Below are 16423 nucleotides of genomic sequence, written 5' to 3'. Positions count from 1 at the left end.
TGCCAGCACAGGCTGCTGCTCCCCTCTGCTGGCAGATGCTGGCAGATCCCCAAAGAGGAGGAGTCCCCCCCGCCCCATTCTTTCTCTGTCCCTGTTCTTTGTCTATGGACCTTCAGGGGTTAGGAACATTCATTAAACTAGAGAAATGGGGGAGGTGGAGCTTTCTGGGCCATAGTATACTTTCAACTGTGGCCCGGAGAAACAAGCCAGACAGGCCTTGAGGCAGGATGCTTTGGCTCTGAGCATGGGTGTGAGGTGGGGGCGGTCCTCGACTGGACCCTTGGGTCTTAGGTGGCAGCCCCCCTGTGAGGTCACCACTGGGCTGCAGGACCTAGAAATTCAAACACAATGCAGCATGCCATTTTTTAAAAATTTTTTTATTTTATTTTTGTTCAATGTGTCCTGGGAGAGGTCCCCCAGCGGCCCAATATCTGGGCCTAGGAAGTTCCATCCCCCCATGACCTCAGATGTCCGGCTCCCTGCGCTCTCCAAGCCCTGGCTGCTCGCCGCCGCCTGGGCGATGGCCTCCACACCACACCGCTCGTGTCCGCAGTCTTCTCCCCCATGGGCACGTCTCTGCGGTGTGGGGAGGCCGCGCGCCTCAGGCAGTGAGGCTGACTCTCAGGTTCCTCAGGAACCTGCGGATCCTGCCCAGCATGGTGGTGCCTGAGCCCGAGCTGCCGCCGGAGAGGCTCCGCCCCGACTTGTGGGAGGTCCCGGAGTCCTTGGCGCTGGGGGCGTGGCTGATGCCTTCGTCGGGGGGCGCGCCTGCCGCGCGCCGGGCTGCTGCGGCCCTTGTCCTCCTTGTGCTCCCGCGCGGCTCTGTGGCTGCCTAAGGAGCGGCTGGAGTCCGCCGGGGCGATCTTGTGCCCCCGGGCCTTGCGGCGGCTGTCGGCGGCCCTGCGGTGGCGGGAAGTGCGGGGGGCTCGCTCCTCCTCCCGGCGCTTGCGGGGCGGCCTTCCCGCCGGCTCCCCACTGCCCGCCGAGCTCGGCGCGTCCCAGAGGAGCTGGCCTTCCGACGCGTCCCGAGCGGCTTCTCCCGCAGGCTTGCCGGCAGCTCCGGGCCCGGCGAACGCCAGGCATCTGCCGGCCTCCCCCGCTGCGAACTCTGCTGCTGTCCCTGCCGCCGCCACTGCCGCGGCTGCCGCGGCCTCCCCGGCGGCCGCCGCCTCGGACGTGGCCCCTGCTGCCGACTCCCTGCAGAGCCCCGGGCAGTTGGGGGCAGCGAAGGTGGGCAGGCTGTTGGTTGTTGGGGGGTCCTGGGTGGTCTGTTCCCCGCCAGCAAAAGCTGCAGAGGTGGCCCCGGCCACCTCAGAGCCCTCGGAGAGGCTCCGGACACTGACCTGGTCCTGATCGATTATTTGGACATCTGCGCCTGCTGCGTTCCTGCCGTCGTCGTCCTCCAGCAGAGGCATGTCCAGCATGTCCTCTGCTCGAGCGGCGTCGGTTCTGCTGTGAGTGGGCACCGGCGGCGGCCTCAGTACCTGGATAATGCTCTCCCAGTAGGGGAAGAGGTCTTCCTGTGCATCCAGTGGGGGGCTCAGCCGCAGGTAGCAGGAGCGGCCGGTGGCGAATTTGAGGCGAAGCATTTGTTTTTCCCGGTCGTGAACAGAAAGCCTCACAAACTTCAAGGGAAGGAGCCTGGTGAGCTCCAGGGTGGTGGAAGCCTTGCGGCCTTTTCCCTTGGTGGCGTGGCCCTGGTCGGAGTACTGTTCACAGCCGGTGGCCGGGCGGGCCAGCAGCAGGACATCTGGGAGCGGGAGGCTGGGGCTGGTGGATGCGATGCCCACGGTCATCATTCGGATTCGGTTGTGCACGTCGACGACTTCCCCTCTTTTGGTGACCTGCACAAAGTCGCTTTCGAGCATGGGTGCGTATTTAAACAGGTCATATTCGCCCTTACGCAGTTGTCGCTGGAGTTTCCCCATGGCGGTGTTGAACAGGCCCACCCTGGAGGCGCTGTGGGCGGTGTGATAAGGCGTCAGAGACTCCATGTTTTTGAGTTGGTAGCACAATCGGGCTGGGCCGGCGAGGGGTGGGCGTTGGTCTGGGGGCCGGTCCCTGGAGCTCCTCCTCCTCCTCGACCTCTGTTGGGTTGGCAGAGCGTGCAGCCCCCCTCCTGCTGCACGCGGCTGGCTCTGTGGCAGGGGTCCCAAATCCACCCCGCGCCCCACAGGACACAGGCCACAGGCCACAGGCCCCCGCTTTGTCTCAGAACCTCCCAGAGACAGGGGTCAGGGTGGGGGGGATCTGAGGGTGACCGAGGGGACGCTGGTGGGTGCTGGGATTTCAGTCTAAAAAAACGAGAAGAGCTTGCAGTTTGTAGTGTGAAGTACAAACTGAAGTCTTGGTGAGAGACTAAGCACTCTCTCAGCCTGCACCCCTGAGCGGCCCTATTTATACTCTGCTGCCCTCTGTGACCTGTCACGCTGTCTCATACCCCTTAGTGACACCCCCTCAGGGCAGGGCCATCATCCTCCCCCCAAATGTCCCATTGCCCCCACAGAGGACAGGCCCACCCTGCCAGGGACCCAGGCAGGTATCCAAATAAAAATGTCTTCAAATGGAACAATTTTGTGTGGGGAATTTTTTTTTTTTTTTCCCTCCTCCAAAAATTCGGAAGATTTAGCAACTGGACAAAATCCATGGGAATTACTATAAGATGATGGGTTGGCAGAGTGTGCAGCCCCCCTCCTGCGGCTCTCGGCTGGCTCTGTGGCAGGGGTCCCACATGGATGGAGGAGGCACCATCCATCTCTATGCCCTTGCAGGGTATATGGCATATGCTTGAACCATTTGAGCTCTTGGTTTCGTTTTATCCAAGAACCCAGAATTGGCAGTCTTGACCCTTAGCCTGTTCCTTCATAAGATTGCAGTAGACATGGCTGCTAGCAGCCATTAAGAGCCATTTATGATGACATTAAAAACGGCCTCCCTTGTGGGGCGCATGGCTGGCTCAGTGGGTTAAAGCCTCTGCCTTCAGCTCAGGTCATGATTCCCAGAGTCCTGGGACCAGCCCCACATCGGGCTCTCTGCTCCAAAGGAAGCCTGCTTTCCCCTATCTCTCTGCCTGTCTCTCTGCCTACCTGTGATCTCTGTCTGACAAATAAATAAAATCATTAAAAAACAAAACAAAACAAAACAAAAAAGGCCTCCCCTAGGCACCAGGCCGTGTTCTCCGCATACGACCATGAGAATCCCATCAGGTTTGGTACGGTTCCCACTGCCCCGTTTTATGAAGAGAGTGAGGGGACATCAGCCTAACTTCACAGAACTAATGGTCGTAGAGGCCATGTTCACGGGCAGGTCTAGCGATCGGATCCTAAAGCCTTGTTGGGAACCACCATAGTACTTCGCTCCACAAAGCTTGGGCCAGCCACAGGTTTTAAACCAGACTGATTGAAGACCTTTCTGCGGCACTGTCGGAAGTTGCAGGACTCCCTGCGTGTGTATGTGTTCTGGAGAGAACCTAAGACGCCACTTCAGACAGCGGCTGGGCAGAATGTTACAGGGGGGCATCTTGGTTCCTCCCCTCGCTTATGCTTCCACAAGCAGCCCATCTGTGGAAACCTGGTTATTGTCTCCTAAGACCCCCACCCCCACCCAGGTTTTCGTCCCTTCTCCTCCAGTGAAAGGAAGTGGGGGTCGCGGGGGGAGTGCTGAGATGTCATCTGCGATTCCAAGAGCTTGCCAAGCAGCCTCCCTGGGCAACAGGAGTGCTTTGGAAGCAGCAACACCTGTGGGGAGCAAGTACCCTTGACCTTCCTGCCTTACTGCCCCTCCCACACAGCTAGCCGCAGAGTATGTGATTTCCAAACTGTTGCTTGAAAGTTCCAGAAGGATTTTCTGCTCCCAAGTCTCGTATCTCCCGGTTTGAGGTTTTGCCCGAAATCCGACATCTGGGATTCATTCCTTGAAAACCAAGGTCTTTCTGTTAAAACGCACCCACGTGTTCATCCGCAGGTGAAAGGACAAATGAAAGGTGGTCTAGCCATACAGAGGGATGTTCTTCAGCTGTGAAAAGAAAATGAGGTACTGCTACGTGCTACAACAGGGATGAATCCTGAAAATAGGATGCTAAGTACAGGAAGCCAGAGGCAAAACGGCCACATACTGTGTGATTTCATTGAGACGAAATGTTCCAGAAGAGGCAACTCCATAGCTACATGAGAGGCTGACTGGAGGGAGGGGAGTGTAGGGAGCGACTGCTTAATGAACAGGACCGGGATTTCCTTTGTGGGGATGACAATTCTGGAACTAGATAGTGGGGTGGTCTCACAGCATTGTGAACGTACTGAGTTTCACTCTCTCTACAATGGGTACGATGGTAAACTTGATGTTGTAGTTTCTCTCTCTCTCTCCCACAATGCACATATCCATTCCTGCTTGGAACCCTTTAGAAAGGTCAGTGGCGTGACTCAGCTTTCCATTTCCTCATCTATAAAATGGGGTAAGAGCTGCCGTGAGGATTCAACGAGATAATGCACGTGAAGTGTTGAGCGTATCGTGGAGCTCCATAAATCGTAGCTGTTGTAATCCTTCGTCCTCCGCTGGCCCTTCAAGCGTCGGTGCAGCTTCCTTCCTGAGAGCAGTTTTTGAGAAGACAAACTGAGACGCTTCTGGGGTTAGAGCTACTATGAGAACACAGAAGGATGCTCAATGGGCAAAAAACTGGCTTCTTCGGAGTCCCGGCTTCAGGCAGATCCGTGAACACACAGAGAAACTGAGCACAACCAGAGTAGGGGATGCAGCGAGAGGAAAGGCTTAATATGGGTTTGGGTTTTCAAGGGTTTGTTCCAAGCCCATGGGGAGAAAGTGGGATAAAGATGGAAAATAGCATTTTAGCTCTTGGCAGAAAGTGCAAGTTTTAATTCCAGAGTCCCCCTGGGGCCAGAATCCTTTAGAACGCTCGATTCGGAAAGAGGTGTCAGGCCAGATGTCAGGGAGAGGCAAGGGGACAAGGGTGAGGTCAGGAGAGAGGCTGGACTCTTCCAGGCCCTGCAGTGTGACGTCACCACCCCAGCAGGAGGCGGCCGCATGGAAGGACACTGGCTAAGCCCGTGTCTGATTCTGGCGGAGGCCCCATCCAAATAATTCTCCCGGATCCTCCCAACCTTCCCTCTCCGTCGAATGTGAAACAAGATGAACCAAACAACTTGATGCTAAATACATAGTCATCTTTTTTTAGTCAAGGATCAAAACACAAACGTGGCCGCAGAAAAAAATTAAACTGCTTTTAATGCACTTGGTAAAAGGAGCTTTCAGTTCCAATAACCATATCCAGTGTTATTTTTTGGATCAATTTTTTTGGCCATGGCCACCACCCACTTCCTTCCCCTCCAATTCATTGTCGGTGGCAGCTGAGAAAAACGGTCTTGAGTTTTCGTAACAGCTGATTGATGGGTGGCACCTACACCTACAACCAGAGGGTAAATGTGAGAAATTCCACACACCACCCTTAGAGAAACTAGATTATCTCCTGAAAGTGGGGGTAAACAGGTGCTATCACCAAGTGGATCTTTAGAGATTGGGCAGTGTCCCTGATGTGCAAGCAAAGCAGCAAAATCAGGACACTGGTGTCGCAGGGGTTAGCTTGAACCGTGCAGGAGTTCAGAGGAGCAAGCTCCCATTCATGTGCACAGGAGTCTGAACCTGGAATGAAGCTACTCTCTCTCCGAAGAGAGATGTTAGCGGCAGAGCACCCCATTTCTATTTCTAGCCTGGTACGGATACCTTTGTGTGCAGGCAAAGAGCAAGGGCGCCTTGGTTGAACTGGTTGCCACTTGCTGGTCAAGTTTAGAGGGTTCTTGGATTTCAACATCAGAAAGGAGCCCTTGTGTCTGGGTCCAGTCAGTCGGTTGGAGGGGGTCTGGTTGCCCTAAGCCTGAGTTGGTCCATCCACAAGACCCCCTGTCCATCTCTGAAGGCTGGGTCCCGGGCCAGGGCTGGGACGGACCTCTCTGATTTTGCCCCTTGGCCAAGAGGCCGAAATGTCCTCGTGAAGTTGAGGGAGTGGACCAGAAACAGAAACAAATGGCTTTAGTTCCAGGAAGTCAGAAATGGAAGGAAAAGTTGTAGATCTGCTTTTCTGCTTTGAGACCCACTGTGGACTAGGCTTTTGCTGTGCTGGCCAGAACTCTGCAGCTGACCTTGGGAAAGCCCTTCTCCTCTCTAGGCCTCAACTTCCTCATATGTAAAGTACATCTGGGATTAGTCAAGATCCTTCTGGGTCTGACATGCTGTGTGGTTCTAGCTGTCCCAGTACTGTCTCTCTTTGCCGGGGGTCAATGAGCCTGAAGGCATGTGGCGAGGGATAGGGAGAAGGGGCCCGAGAGTCGTCCGGTGCGGGTTCTTGTGAGTTTAATTCACTGAAAGGGGGAGGACAAGAAAGGGGTAAGAAAATAAAGTAAAACGAAGGAAGAACCTAAGAGGGGAGTTGAGGAGGGGGGGTAAGGTAGGAAACCTGGAGGTGGCACAATGACCTCAGGGCTCCTCAGGTACATCCTGGCCTGGCGGACATTGTTAGAAGGGGAGGTGAGGGAGTGGCAAGTCTTGTTTTCCAAAGAAGGCCACAATACCATCGCCGCCCCCACGTGCTTCTGCAATGTGGTCTTGTCATTGCCCTGTGAAGAAGGAAAAGTTCATTTTCTCTCCCCTAAAACCGGGGTTGTCCTTCTGACTCACTTGTAGCCAGTAGAATGTGGCAGCAGTTCCGTTGGGTGCCTTCAGAGGCTCAGGGAGAAGCAGCTTCCACTTGGCTATCTTGAGATATTTGCTCTGAGGGAAGCCAATCTGACTACCCGTGAGCACCATGAGGAAGGCCGCGTGTAGGCATTCCTGTGGAGAACCCCACCTTATCGCCATCTCCCTCAAGGCACCAGACTCGTGAGTGAAGATTGGACTCGCCAGCCCTGACTGCTGGTTCACTTCACTTGCTACCATGAGGAGCAGAAGAAACCGCTCCCAGTGGAGCCCTGCCCAAATTCTTGATGTAGAGCAATCTACGAGATATCATTTTTTAGGTCACAAAGTTTTGGGGGGGGGGGCGTTTGTTATAAAGCAAAAGGATGGCAGGAGAGGCTTCTAAAAATACAAGCTTCCTTAAAACGGGAAACCCTTAAACATGTATGAACAAGGCTTTTAAGAGCTCAGAGATGTGTGAGATTTCAAAACAATTGGGAGGCCAACTTCTCACGTTGCCTGTCCAGGACATTACCACAAAGTTACCATTTTCTATAGGTCACCGTACTATGTTTTTTTTTAAAAAGTGTGTTTTTATGGGACAAAAGGGACAAAAGGCACCCATCCCGGCAGATCGGTTAGAAGGAAAGAGGTGAGAAGCAGCACATGTTGGCGAGGATGGGAAACAGCAGAGCGCCCACGCATTCCTGGTGGGAGCGCAAAGTAATGGGACAGTCACTGTTGGAATTAGCATCTGGGACTGAACATATGTGTGTATTCAGTTCCGTTTCTATATGTCTGACAGAAATGTATGTATATTTTTACCCAAAGTTCTGCATATAAATGTTCATAGCAGCACTATTCTTATTAGCCCCAAAGTGGAAGTAACTCGAACACCCACCAAAGGCTGAATGAATCAGTAAATAGTCGAATATGAAATATATCTGTAATGAAATATAGCTGTGAGAAGGAATAGTTGCCACAAAAATCATGACTCTGCTGTTGAGGGAGAGAACCCGGAGTCAAAGAATACATACAACGTGATTCCATTCACCTAAAGTGGAAAAAGAAGCAAAATGAGTCTCCGATGTCAGAGGTTAGGGTAATGGTTCCCCCGGGTGGTAGAGAACCTGGGAGGGGCTTCTCGTATGATGTTCTATCTCCAGCTCAAATGTGAACAACAGGAGGAAGGGCATGCTCTCGAAGCAAAGGATAGTTCTTGAAATAACTCGTTTAACTTTCTAAAAGGTTTTATGAAAAACTTTAATTAATTTTTAAAATTAAATGAAATGTAATAGACAGGAGGCTTTTAAGTTCTCCTTCTTTAATCTCCTGTAAATTGCGTATGGCAAGGTGCTGGGGCCGTGACTATGTCCGTGGGAGAAAGAAACCGGGCCGACGTGGTCAGCAGCCACAGAAACTGGGGGAAAGAGGCCAGCCCTCCAAGGAAGGTGCTTCTCCGAGGCTCCTCGAGGCCAACTGTATTGTGCGCACGCAAGGGCATTTCTACAAAGATCTTTCCCAAGCTTGTGCAGGTCACGGCACATGCAGGAAACGGCAACATTGGAATGGCGTACTGGCGTATCACATGGGGCTCCCCGGGCAGCCAAAGCCAACTGGCTGGGTCCTCCGGGTGCCCCCAAGCTGAGTGGTATCATTTCCTCAGCACACCCTGTGGGAAAACACCCACTCACAGAGTGTGGGAAAACATGAACTTCCGTAACACATTGTAAGTTCTCTTGCTCTTCTGCTCCAGGAAATTCCAGCTCTATGTGCCCTTCATTTCTGGATTACAGGTCCCATTTGCAGTAACGAAGATCACGGGGCCCAGGGGTTTATGTAGCATTCCTGGTCTCTGCTTTATGCCGCGGTCTCATTTCCCCTTCCAGCCTCATTTCCCAACACACCCTCACCCCCTTCCCGCTACCCTCCCCCACCCTATCCCCTAAACACACGATATCCTGGGCGCGCTGTTCTTGTCTGTCATCTAGAAACATCGCCCAAGACCCCCAAGCTCCCAGGTCCTCCTCTTTCTCCATCATCTCTCTCTGCTCAGACCTTCCCTTCTCTACGATGCCTCTTTCTATACGCTACCCAAGGCCACCGCCGCACTTTGATTTGCGTTCCTGGTAGGTGTGTGTATACATGAATTATCTTGCCCATAGTAGGAGCTCTCAACAACTGTTTCTCGAATGACTTCTAGGCTGCAGAGAGAGACCGTGACACTAATTCCACCCTACCCCTGTTCTGGATGGTCACTCATTATCCCCTTGAGTCGGAACCCCCACGTTCCGAGGGTACCCGTCTTGTGGCCACTCCACACTCTGCCATTGCCCTGCCCTGGGAGCCATGCAGCCTGGTTGAGAGACATTACGCACCCATCCCCTCAACTCTGGGATTGACATTAGGCTAATGGTGATGTGACAAAGGGAGGGGGGGACTGCCCCTTAGCCTCAGTGCTGGCTCCCACCATTCAAGCAATAGCCCGTAGTACCGGGATGTGGCCACAAGGGGCTCTACTGGGCGACTCTTACCTGTACAGTGGAGGAGGGTTTGTGGGAATCCATCTTGCCCAGATGCACAAGGAAGAGCTCAAGGAGCTGTCGCCTCCTGTCCAGTTCCCTTTGGCTGCCTTATCCTGATGCCACCTAGAAGCTCTTTTGTATCTTAAGACATTCCTCCTTCCCACTTTGGTCTGTTCTCCCTCCTCTAGAGGAGTGCTGAACCTATGCCACGAGCTCCCTGTCCCGCCAGGCAGGCTGTGGGATGGAAAATTGTCCTGTGCCATCTTTTCAACACCTCCTGACTCTGCCCCCTTCTGTTTCCCCAACGCCACCCAGGATTAGGTTTCTTCATCTCTGGCCAGGATTAATACAATCCTGGCTTCCTGGAGGATCGCTGGTCTCCAGACAGCCCCCTGGCCGCCAGCTGTGCACCCTGGCTTTCAACGGCTCCCCAAGGCCCAGACATTCACACAGCACCCCAGGTGCCCGAAGATCCAGCAGCCTGATTCTCCAGCCTCACGTCCCACTTCTCCCCTTGGGCTCCAACCAGCAGTACTGAAATGCCTGTAATTGCTCAACACAAGTGATATTTCGAGGTTTTGTACTTTGCACACATTCTTTTCTGTGACCTGCGCCTCCCCATGCTGTGCCCTAGCTCCCCATACTTCCTCCGCCTGGCAGAGCCCTAGTCGCCCTTAAAGCTGCTGATTCCCCTGTGAACCCTTCCCCGACCTCAGACTCCTTCCCATGCCCAGGAACCCCTCCTCGGAATGGATCCTGTGCCCTGAATGCACGTCTCTCCTTGTATCTGCCACTTAGAGTTGGGATGACTCCTCAAGCCTGTCCTGTTTTCCCCATCGACGCCACAGCTCCCCGCGGGAGGCCGAGCTAGCACTCAGTGGGTGATACGTGGGAGGTGTTGCCTCACCCCTCTCTGAACCATCGCCTCCACCTTGAGCAAGTCCTTTCAATGCTCTGACCTCCCCTTTGCTGATCTGCCAAACGGAGACCTGGGACAATCAGATGAACTTTAAATCATTAATGAACTCTAAGGGGCCCAGTGCTGTTCAACAGCCAAATGCTATGCAGATGTCTTTATTCCACACTCGCATTTACCTGCACTTGCCTGTGTGGAAATCAGGGGGTCAAAGGAATGGGAAGTGCTCTTTTTGTAACTTCGCTGCCTTGAGTCCAGGGAAAAGCTGCTTACGAGTCAACTATTAATTCTCTCTCCCCATAGCAACGAGTCTTCTCTGAAGCTCTGGGTTAATGATTCTTCTTCTTCTTCTTCTTCTTCTTTTGTTTTCTCCTAAAGATTTTATTTATTTATTTGACAGAGGGAGAGAGGTCACAAGTAGGCAGAGAGGCAGGCGGAGAGAGAGGAGGAAGCAGGCTCCCTGCCTAGCAGAGAGCCCGATGCGGGTCTCGATCCCAGGACCCTGGGATCATGACCTGAGTTGAAGGCAGAGGCTTTAACCCACTGAGCCACCCAGGCACCCCTGGGTTAATGATTCTGAGGTTGTTTTCCTCGCGGGGCCAAACCGTATCTAATCTTTGGCATGTTGTATTCTTTAAGAATAACTGGACTCGCTCCAATAATTCTCCATTCTGGGGTTGTGAACCTTGCTCGGCCCGAGGAAACGGTGACTGTGTGGGGGTCCCTGGCTCCGTTCCTTCCTCCTCCGTGCCCCCACCCCATGGCCACGGCCACCTTCCCTTCACAAAGAGGAGAGACTCCTCTCCTCCCCCACTGAAGGGCCAAGCACGGATGCTGGGACCTAACAGATTATCTCCCTCACGTGAAGTTTAAGGATTTGTTTTCTGAACTCTGAAGGGGAGACTTGGTAAGGGCAAACCCCTTTAAATTGTTTCTCCGTGCCCAAGGTTAGTTAGTGGCGGTGGGAGAAACGGATTATAGGGAGATTCCCGACTGGTCCCTGGAACCCCAGGCTGTTTATGGCTGCGGTGCAGGTCACACAGAGGCTGGGGATGGAAGTCTGGGAGCCAGACACCGCTCACGGGTGGTCTGGGCACTCTTGAGAGAAGACCAGCTGACGGCCGGGAACTCACCGAAATTCAAAAGCCAGCTCGCAGAGGCCCACTACCAAGAGTCCCCCAGCTCGATCCCTCCCTCCCCTCAATCTAGCACATTTGGTGCAGAGTTTGGGAACACAGTGGTGGAAATGCTTTGCATAAAGGAGTGGGTCACTGTTCTGCAAAGGTTCCACTGTGCCGTAGGAACAAGTTCACTTTTCAGTGCTCCTATGTGTAAAACAGAGATTACATGTACCGTCGGTAATTTATGCCAAGAACCCAGAACCCAATTTAAAGAGACCAGACCTTCCAGACAGAAGACAAACACTTTTGTGCGTACATAAGAGTGAAAACGTAAGGGAAGGTGTTGGTATGTCTGGAGCAGAAATTTCATCATAACCGCCCCGGCATTTCGCGGACCATTCAGACTGCAGAGATCTGATGGCCCAACAGAACATTTCCAACAGCACTGAAAGCCCGGTCTTCGCCTCATGATCTTGTCTTGCCTTTTCACACTGTCCTGAATTTTGCGTGTACTGTTCCCTTGTGTTTTGTCCCACATGTACTTTTAAAATGTTTTACCACATGTACTTTCGATTTTTTTGTTCTGGAACTATTCTGCAGGTGGAATAGGGGACAGCCACAGAATCGGTGTTTATGCTAGGCCGGGGTATGCAGCTGTACACTATCTCTGTCACATCCCACTCTATTGTCAGTGGTGCTGATAGTAATTTGGGCTGCTTGCAGTGTTTTGCTACTTTTTGCTATAAACGTTCTCAGCGCCTTAGCAAGTTCTTTCCTTGGTATATACCCTGGGTATAGACAGGTTCTCAGTCTAGCTGAGAATATTGCCAGCACAGGCTGCTGCTCCCCTCTGCTGGCAGATGCTGGCAGATCCCCAAAGAGGAGGAGTCCCCCCCGCCCCATTCTTTCTCTGTCCCTGTTCTTTGTCTATGGACCTTCAGGGGTTAGGAACATTCATTAAACTAGAGAAATGGGGGAGGTGGAGCTTTCTGGGCCATAGTATACTTTCAACTGTGGCCCGGAGAAACAAGCCAGACAGGCCTTGAGGCAGGATGCTTTGGCTCTGAGCATGGGTGTGAGGTGGGGGCGGTCCTCGACTGGACCCTTGGGTCTTAGGTGGCAGCCCCCCTGTGAGGTCACCACTGGGCTGCAGGACCTAGAAATTCAAACACAATGCAGCATGCCATTTTTTAAAAATTTTTTTATTTTATTTTTGTTCAATGTGTCCTGGGAGAGGTCCCCCAGCGGCCCAATATCTGGGCCTAGGAAGTTCCATCCCCCCATGACCTCAGATGTCCGGCTCCCTGCGCTCTCCAAGCCCTGGCTGCTCGCCGCCGCCTGGGCGATGGCCTCCACACCACACCGCTCGTGTCCGCAGTCTTCTCCCCCATGGGCACGTCTCTGCGGTGTGGGGGAGGCCGCGCGCCTCAGGCAGTGAGGCTGACTCTCAGGTTCCTCAGGAACCTGCGGATCCTGCCCAGCATGGTGGTGCCTGAGCCCGAGCTGCCGCCGGAGAGGCTCCGCCCCGACTTGTGGGAGGTCCCGGAGTCCTTGGCGCTGGGGGCGTGGCTGATGCCTTCGTCGGGGGCGCGCCTGCCGCGCGCCGGGCTGCTGCGGCCCTTGTCCTCCTTGTGCTCCCGCGCGGCTCTGTGGCTGCCTAAGGAGCGGCTGGAGTCCGCCGGGGCGATCTTGTGCCCCCGGGCCTTGCGGCGGCTGTCGGCGGCCCTGCGGTGGCGGGAAGTGCGGGGGGCTCGCTCCTCCTCCCGGCGCTTGCGGGGCGGCCTTCCCGCCGGCTCCCCACTGCCCGCCGAGCTCGGCGCGTCCCAGAGGAGCTGGCCTTCCGACGCGTCCCGAGCGGCTTCTCCCGCAGGCTTGCCGGCAGCTCCGGGCCCGGCGAACGCCAGGCATCTGCCGGCCTCCCCCGCTGCGAACTCTGCTGCTGTCCCTGCCGCCGCCACTGCCGCGGCTGCCGCGGCCTCCCCGGCGGCCGCCGCCTCGGACGTGGCCCCTGCTGCCGACTCCCTGCAGAGCCCCGGGCAGTTGGGGGCAGCGAAGGTGGGCAGGCTGTTGGTTGTTGGGGGGGTCCCTGGGTGGTCTGTTCCCCGCCAGCAAAAGCTGCAGAGGTGGCCCCGGCCACCTCAGAGCCCTCGGAGAGGCTCCGGACACTGACCTGGTCCTGATCGATTATTTGGACATCTGCGCCTGCTGCGTTCCTGCCGTCGTCGTCCTCCAGCAGAGGCATGTCCAGCATGTCCTCTGCTCGAGCGGCGTCGGTTCTGCTGTGAGTGGGCACCGGCGGCGGCCTCAGTACCTGGATAATGCTCTCCCAGTAGGGGAAGAGGTCTTCCTGTGCATCCAGTGGGGGGCTCAGCCGCAGGTAGCAGGAGCGGCCGGTGGCGAATTTGAGGCGAAGCATTTGTTTTTCCCGGTCGTGAACAGAAAGCCTCACAAACTTCAAGGGAAGGAGCCTGGTGAGCTCCAGGGTGGTGGAAGCCTTGCGGCCTTTTCCCTTGGTGGCGTGGCCCTGGTCGGAGTACTGTTCACAGCCGGTGGCCGGGCGGGCCAGCAGCAGGACATCTGGGAGCGGGAGGCTGGGGCTGGTGGATGCGATGCCCACGGTCATCATTCGGATTCGGTTGTGCACGTCGACGACTTCCCCTCTTTTGGTGACCTGCACAAAGTCGCTTTCGAGCATGGGTGCGTATTTAAACAGGTCATATTCGCCCTTACGCAGTTGTCGCTGGAGTTTCCCCATGGCGGTGTTGAACAGGCCCACCCTGGAGGCGCTGTGGGCGGTGTGATAAGGCGTCAGAGACTCCATGTTTTTGAGTTGGTAGCACAATCGGGCTGGGCCGGCGAGGGGTGGGCGTTGGTCTGGGGGCCGGTCCCTGGAGCTCCTCCTCCTCCTCGACCTCTGTTGGGTTGGCAGAGCGTGCAGCCCCCCTCCTGCTGCACGCGGCTGGCTCTGTGGCAGGGGTCCCAAATCCACCCCGCGCCCCACAGGCCACAGGCCACAGGCCCCCGCTTTGTCTCAGAACCTCCCAGAGACAGGGGTCAGGGTGGGGGGGGGGATGAGGGTGACCGAGGGGACGCTGGTGGGTGCTGGGATTTCAGTCTAAAAAAACGAGAAGAGCTTGCAGTTTGTAGTGTGAAGTACAAACTGAAGTCTTGGTGAGAGACTAAGCACTCTCTCAGCCTGCACCCCTGAGCGGCCCTATTTATACTCTGCTGCCCTCTGTGACCTGTCACGCTGTCTCATACCCCTTAGTGACACCCCCTCAGGGCAGGGCCATCATCCTCCCCCCAAATGTCCCATTGCCCCCACAGAGGACAGGCCCACCCTGCCAGGGACCCAGGCAGGTATCCAAATAAAAATGTCTTCAAATGGAACAATTTTGTGTGGGGAATTTTTTTTTTCCCCTCCTCCAAATTCGGAAGATTTAGCAACTGGACAAAATCCATGGGAATTACTATAAGATGATGGGTTGGCAGAGTGTGCAGCCCCCCTCCTGCGGCTCTCGGCTGGCTCTGTGGCAGGGGTCCCACATGGATGGAGGAGGCACCATCCATCTCTATGCCCTTGCAGGGTATATGGCATATGCTTGAGCCATTTGAGCTCTTGGTTTCGTTTTATCCAAGAACCCAGAATTGGCAGTCTTGACCCTTAACCTGTTCCTTCATAAGATTGCAGTAGACATGGCTGCTAGCAGCCATTAAGAGCCATTAATGATGACATTAAAAACGGCCTCCCTTGTGGGGCGCATGGCTGGCTCAGTGGGTTAAAGCCTCTGCCTTCAGCTCAGGTCATGATTCCCAGAGTCCTGGGACCAGCCCCACATCGGGCTCTCTGCTCCAAAGGAAGCCTGCTTTCCCCTATCTCTCTGCCTGTCTCTCTGCCTACCTGTGATCTCTGTCTGACAAATAAATAAAATCATTAAAAAAAAAACAAAACAAAACAAAACAAAAAAAAGCCTCCCCTAGGCACCAGGCCGTGTTCTCCGCATACGACCATGAGAATCCCATCAGGTTTGGTACGGTTCCCACTGCCCCGTTTTATGAAGAGAGTGAGGGGGGACATCATCAGCCTAACTTCACAGAACTAATGGTCGTAGAGGCCATGTTCACGGGCAGGTCTAGCGATCGGATCCTAAAGCCTTGTTGGGAACCACCATAGTACTTCGCTCCACAAAGCTTGGGCCAGCCACAGGTTTTAAACCAGACTGATTGAAGACCTTTCTGCGGCACTGTCGGAAGTTGCAGGACTCCCTGCGTGTGTATGTGTTCTGGAGAGAACCTAAGACGCCACTTCAGACAGCGGCTGGGCAGAATGTTACAGGGGGGCATCTTGGTTCCTCCCCTCGCTTATGCTTCCACAAGCAGCCCATCTGTGGAAACCTGGTTATTGTCTCCTAAGACCCCCACCCCCACCCAGGTTTTCGTCCCTTCTCCTCCAGTGAAAGGAAGTGGGGGTCGCGGGGGGAGTGCTGAGATGTCATCTGCGATTCCAAGAGCTTGCCAAGCAGCCTCCCTGGGCAACAGGAGTGCTTTGGAAGCAGCAACACCTGTGGGGAGCAAGTACCCTTGACCTTCCTGCCTTACTGCCCCTCCCACAACAGCTAGCCGCAGAGTATGTGATTTCCAAACTGTTGCTTGAAAGTTCCAGAAGGATTTTCTGCTCCCAAGTCTCGTATCTCCCGGTTTGAGGTTTTGCCCGAAATCCGACATCTGGGATTCATTCCTTGAAAACCAAGGTCTTTCTGTTAAAACGCACCCACGTGTTCATCCGCAGGTGAAAGGACAAATGAAAGGTGGTCTAGCCATACAGAGGGATGTTCTTCAGCTGTGAAAAGAAAATGAGGTACTGCTACGTGCTACAACAGGGATGAATCCTGAAAATAGGATGCTAAGTACAGGAAGCCAGAGGCAAAACGGCCACATACTGTGTGATTTCATTGAGACGAAATGTTCCAGAAGAGGCAACTCCATAGCTACATGAGAGGCTGACTGGAGGGAGGGGAGTGTAGGGAGCGACTGCTTAATGAACAGGACCGGGATTTCCTTTGTGGGGATGACAATTCTGGAACTAGATAGTGGGGTGGTCTCACAGCATTGGAACGTACTGAGTTTCACTCTCTCTACAATGGGTACGATGGTAAACTTGATGTTGTAGTTTCTCTCTC

At 54.5% G+C, this 16423-nt stretch overlaps 2 protein-coding genes across 2 annotated transcripts; both read right to left on the bottom strand.

The window, feature by feature from the left end:
- Positions 1-82: 82 nt before the first annotated feature.
- On the bottom strand, positions 83-2588 carry LOC123393258 (protein FAM71A-like). The gene is given in 3 exon segments (XM_045084709.1): positions 83-602; positions 605-764; positions 766-2588. Coding segments are annotated over 3 exon segments (1554 nt in total). The 5' UTR covers positions 1995-2588; the 3' UTR covers positions 83-437.
- Positions 2589-12029: 9441 nt separating this feature from the next.
- LOC123393257 (protein FAM71A-like) lies at positions 12030-15081 on the bottom strand. The gene is given in 3 exon segments (XM_045084708.1): positions 12030-12614; positions 12617-13325; positions 13328-15081. Coding segments are annotated over 3 exon segments (1653 nt in total). The 5' UTR covers positions 14065-15081; the 3' UTR covers positions 12030-12407.
- Between the last annotated feature and the right edge of the window lie 1342 nt (positions 15082-16423).

Source organism: Mustela putorius, unplaced genomic scaffold (assembly GCF_011764305.1).
Source record: "Mustela putorius furo isolate JIRA1106 unplaced genomic scaffold, ASM1176430v1.1 tig00000785_pilon_pilon_pilon, whole genome shotgun sequence".
Classification (NCBI taxonomy): Eukaryota; Metazoa; Chordata; class Mammalia; order Carnivora; family Mustelidae; genus Mustela; species Mustela putorius.
Note: the sequence above shows the minus strand (reverse complement) of the source record. Positions and strands in the feature narration are given on the sequence as shown.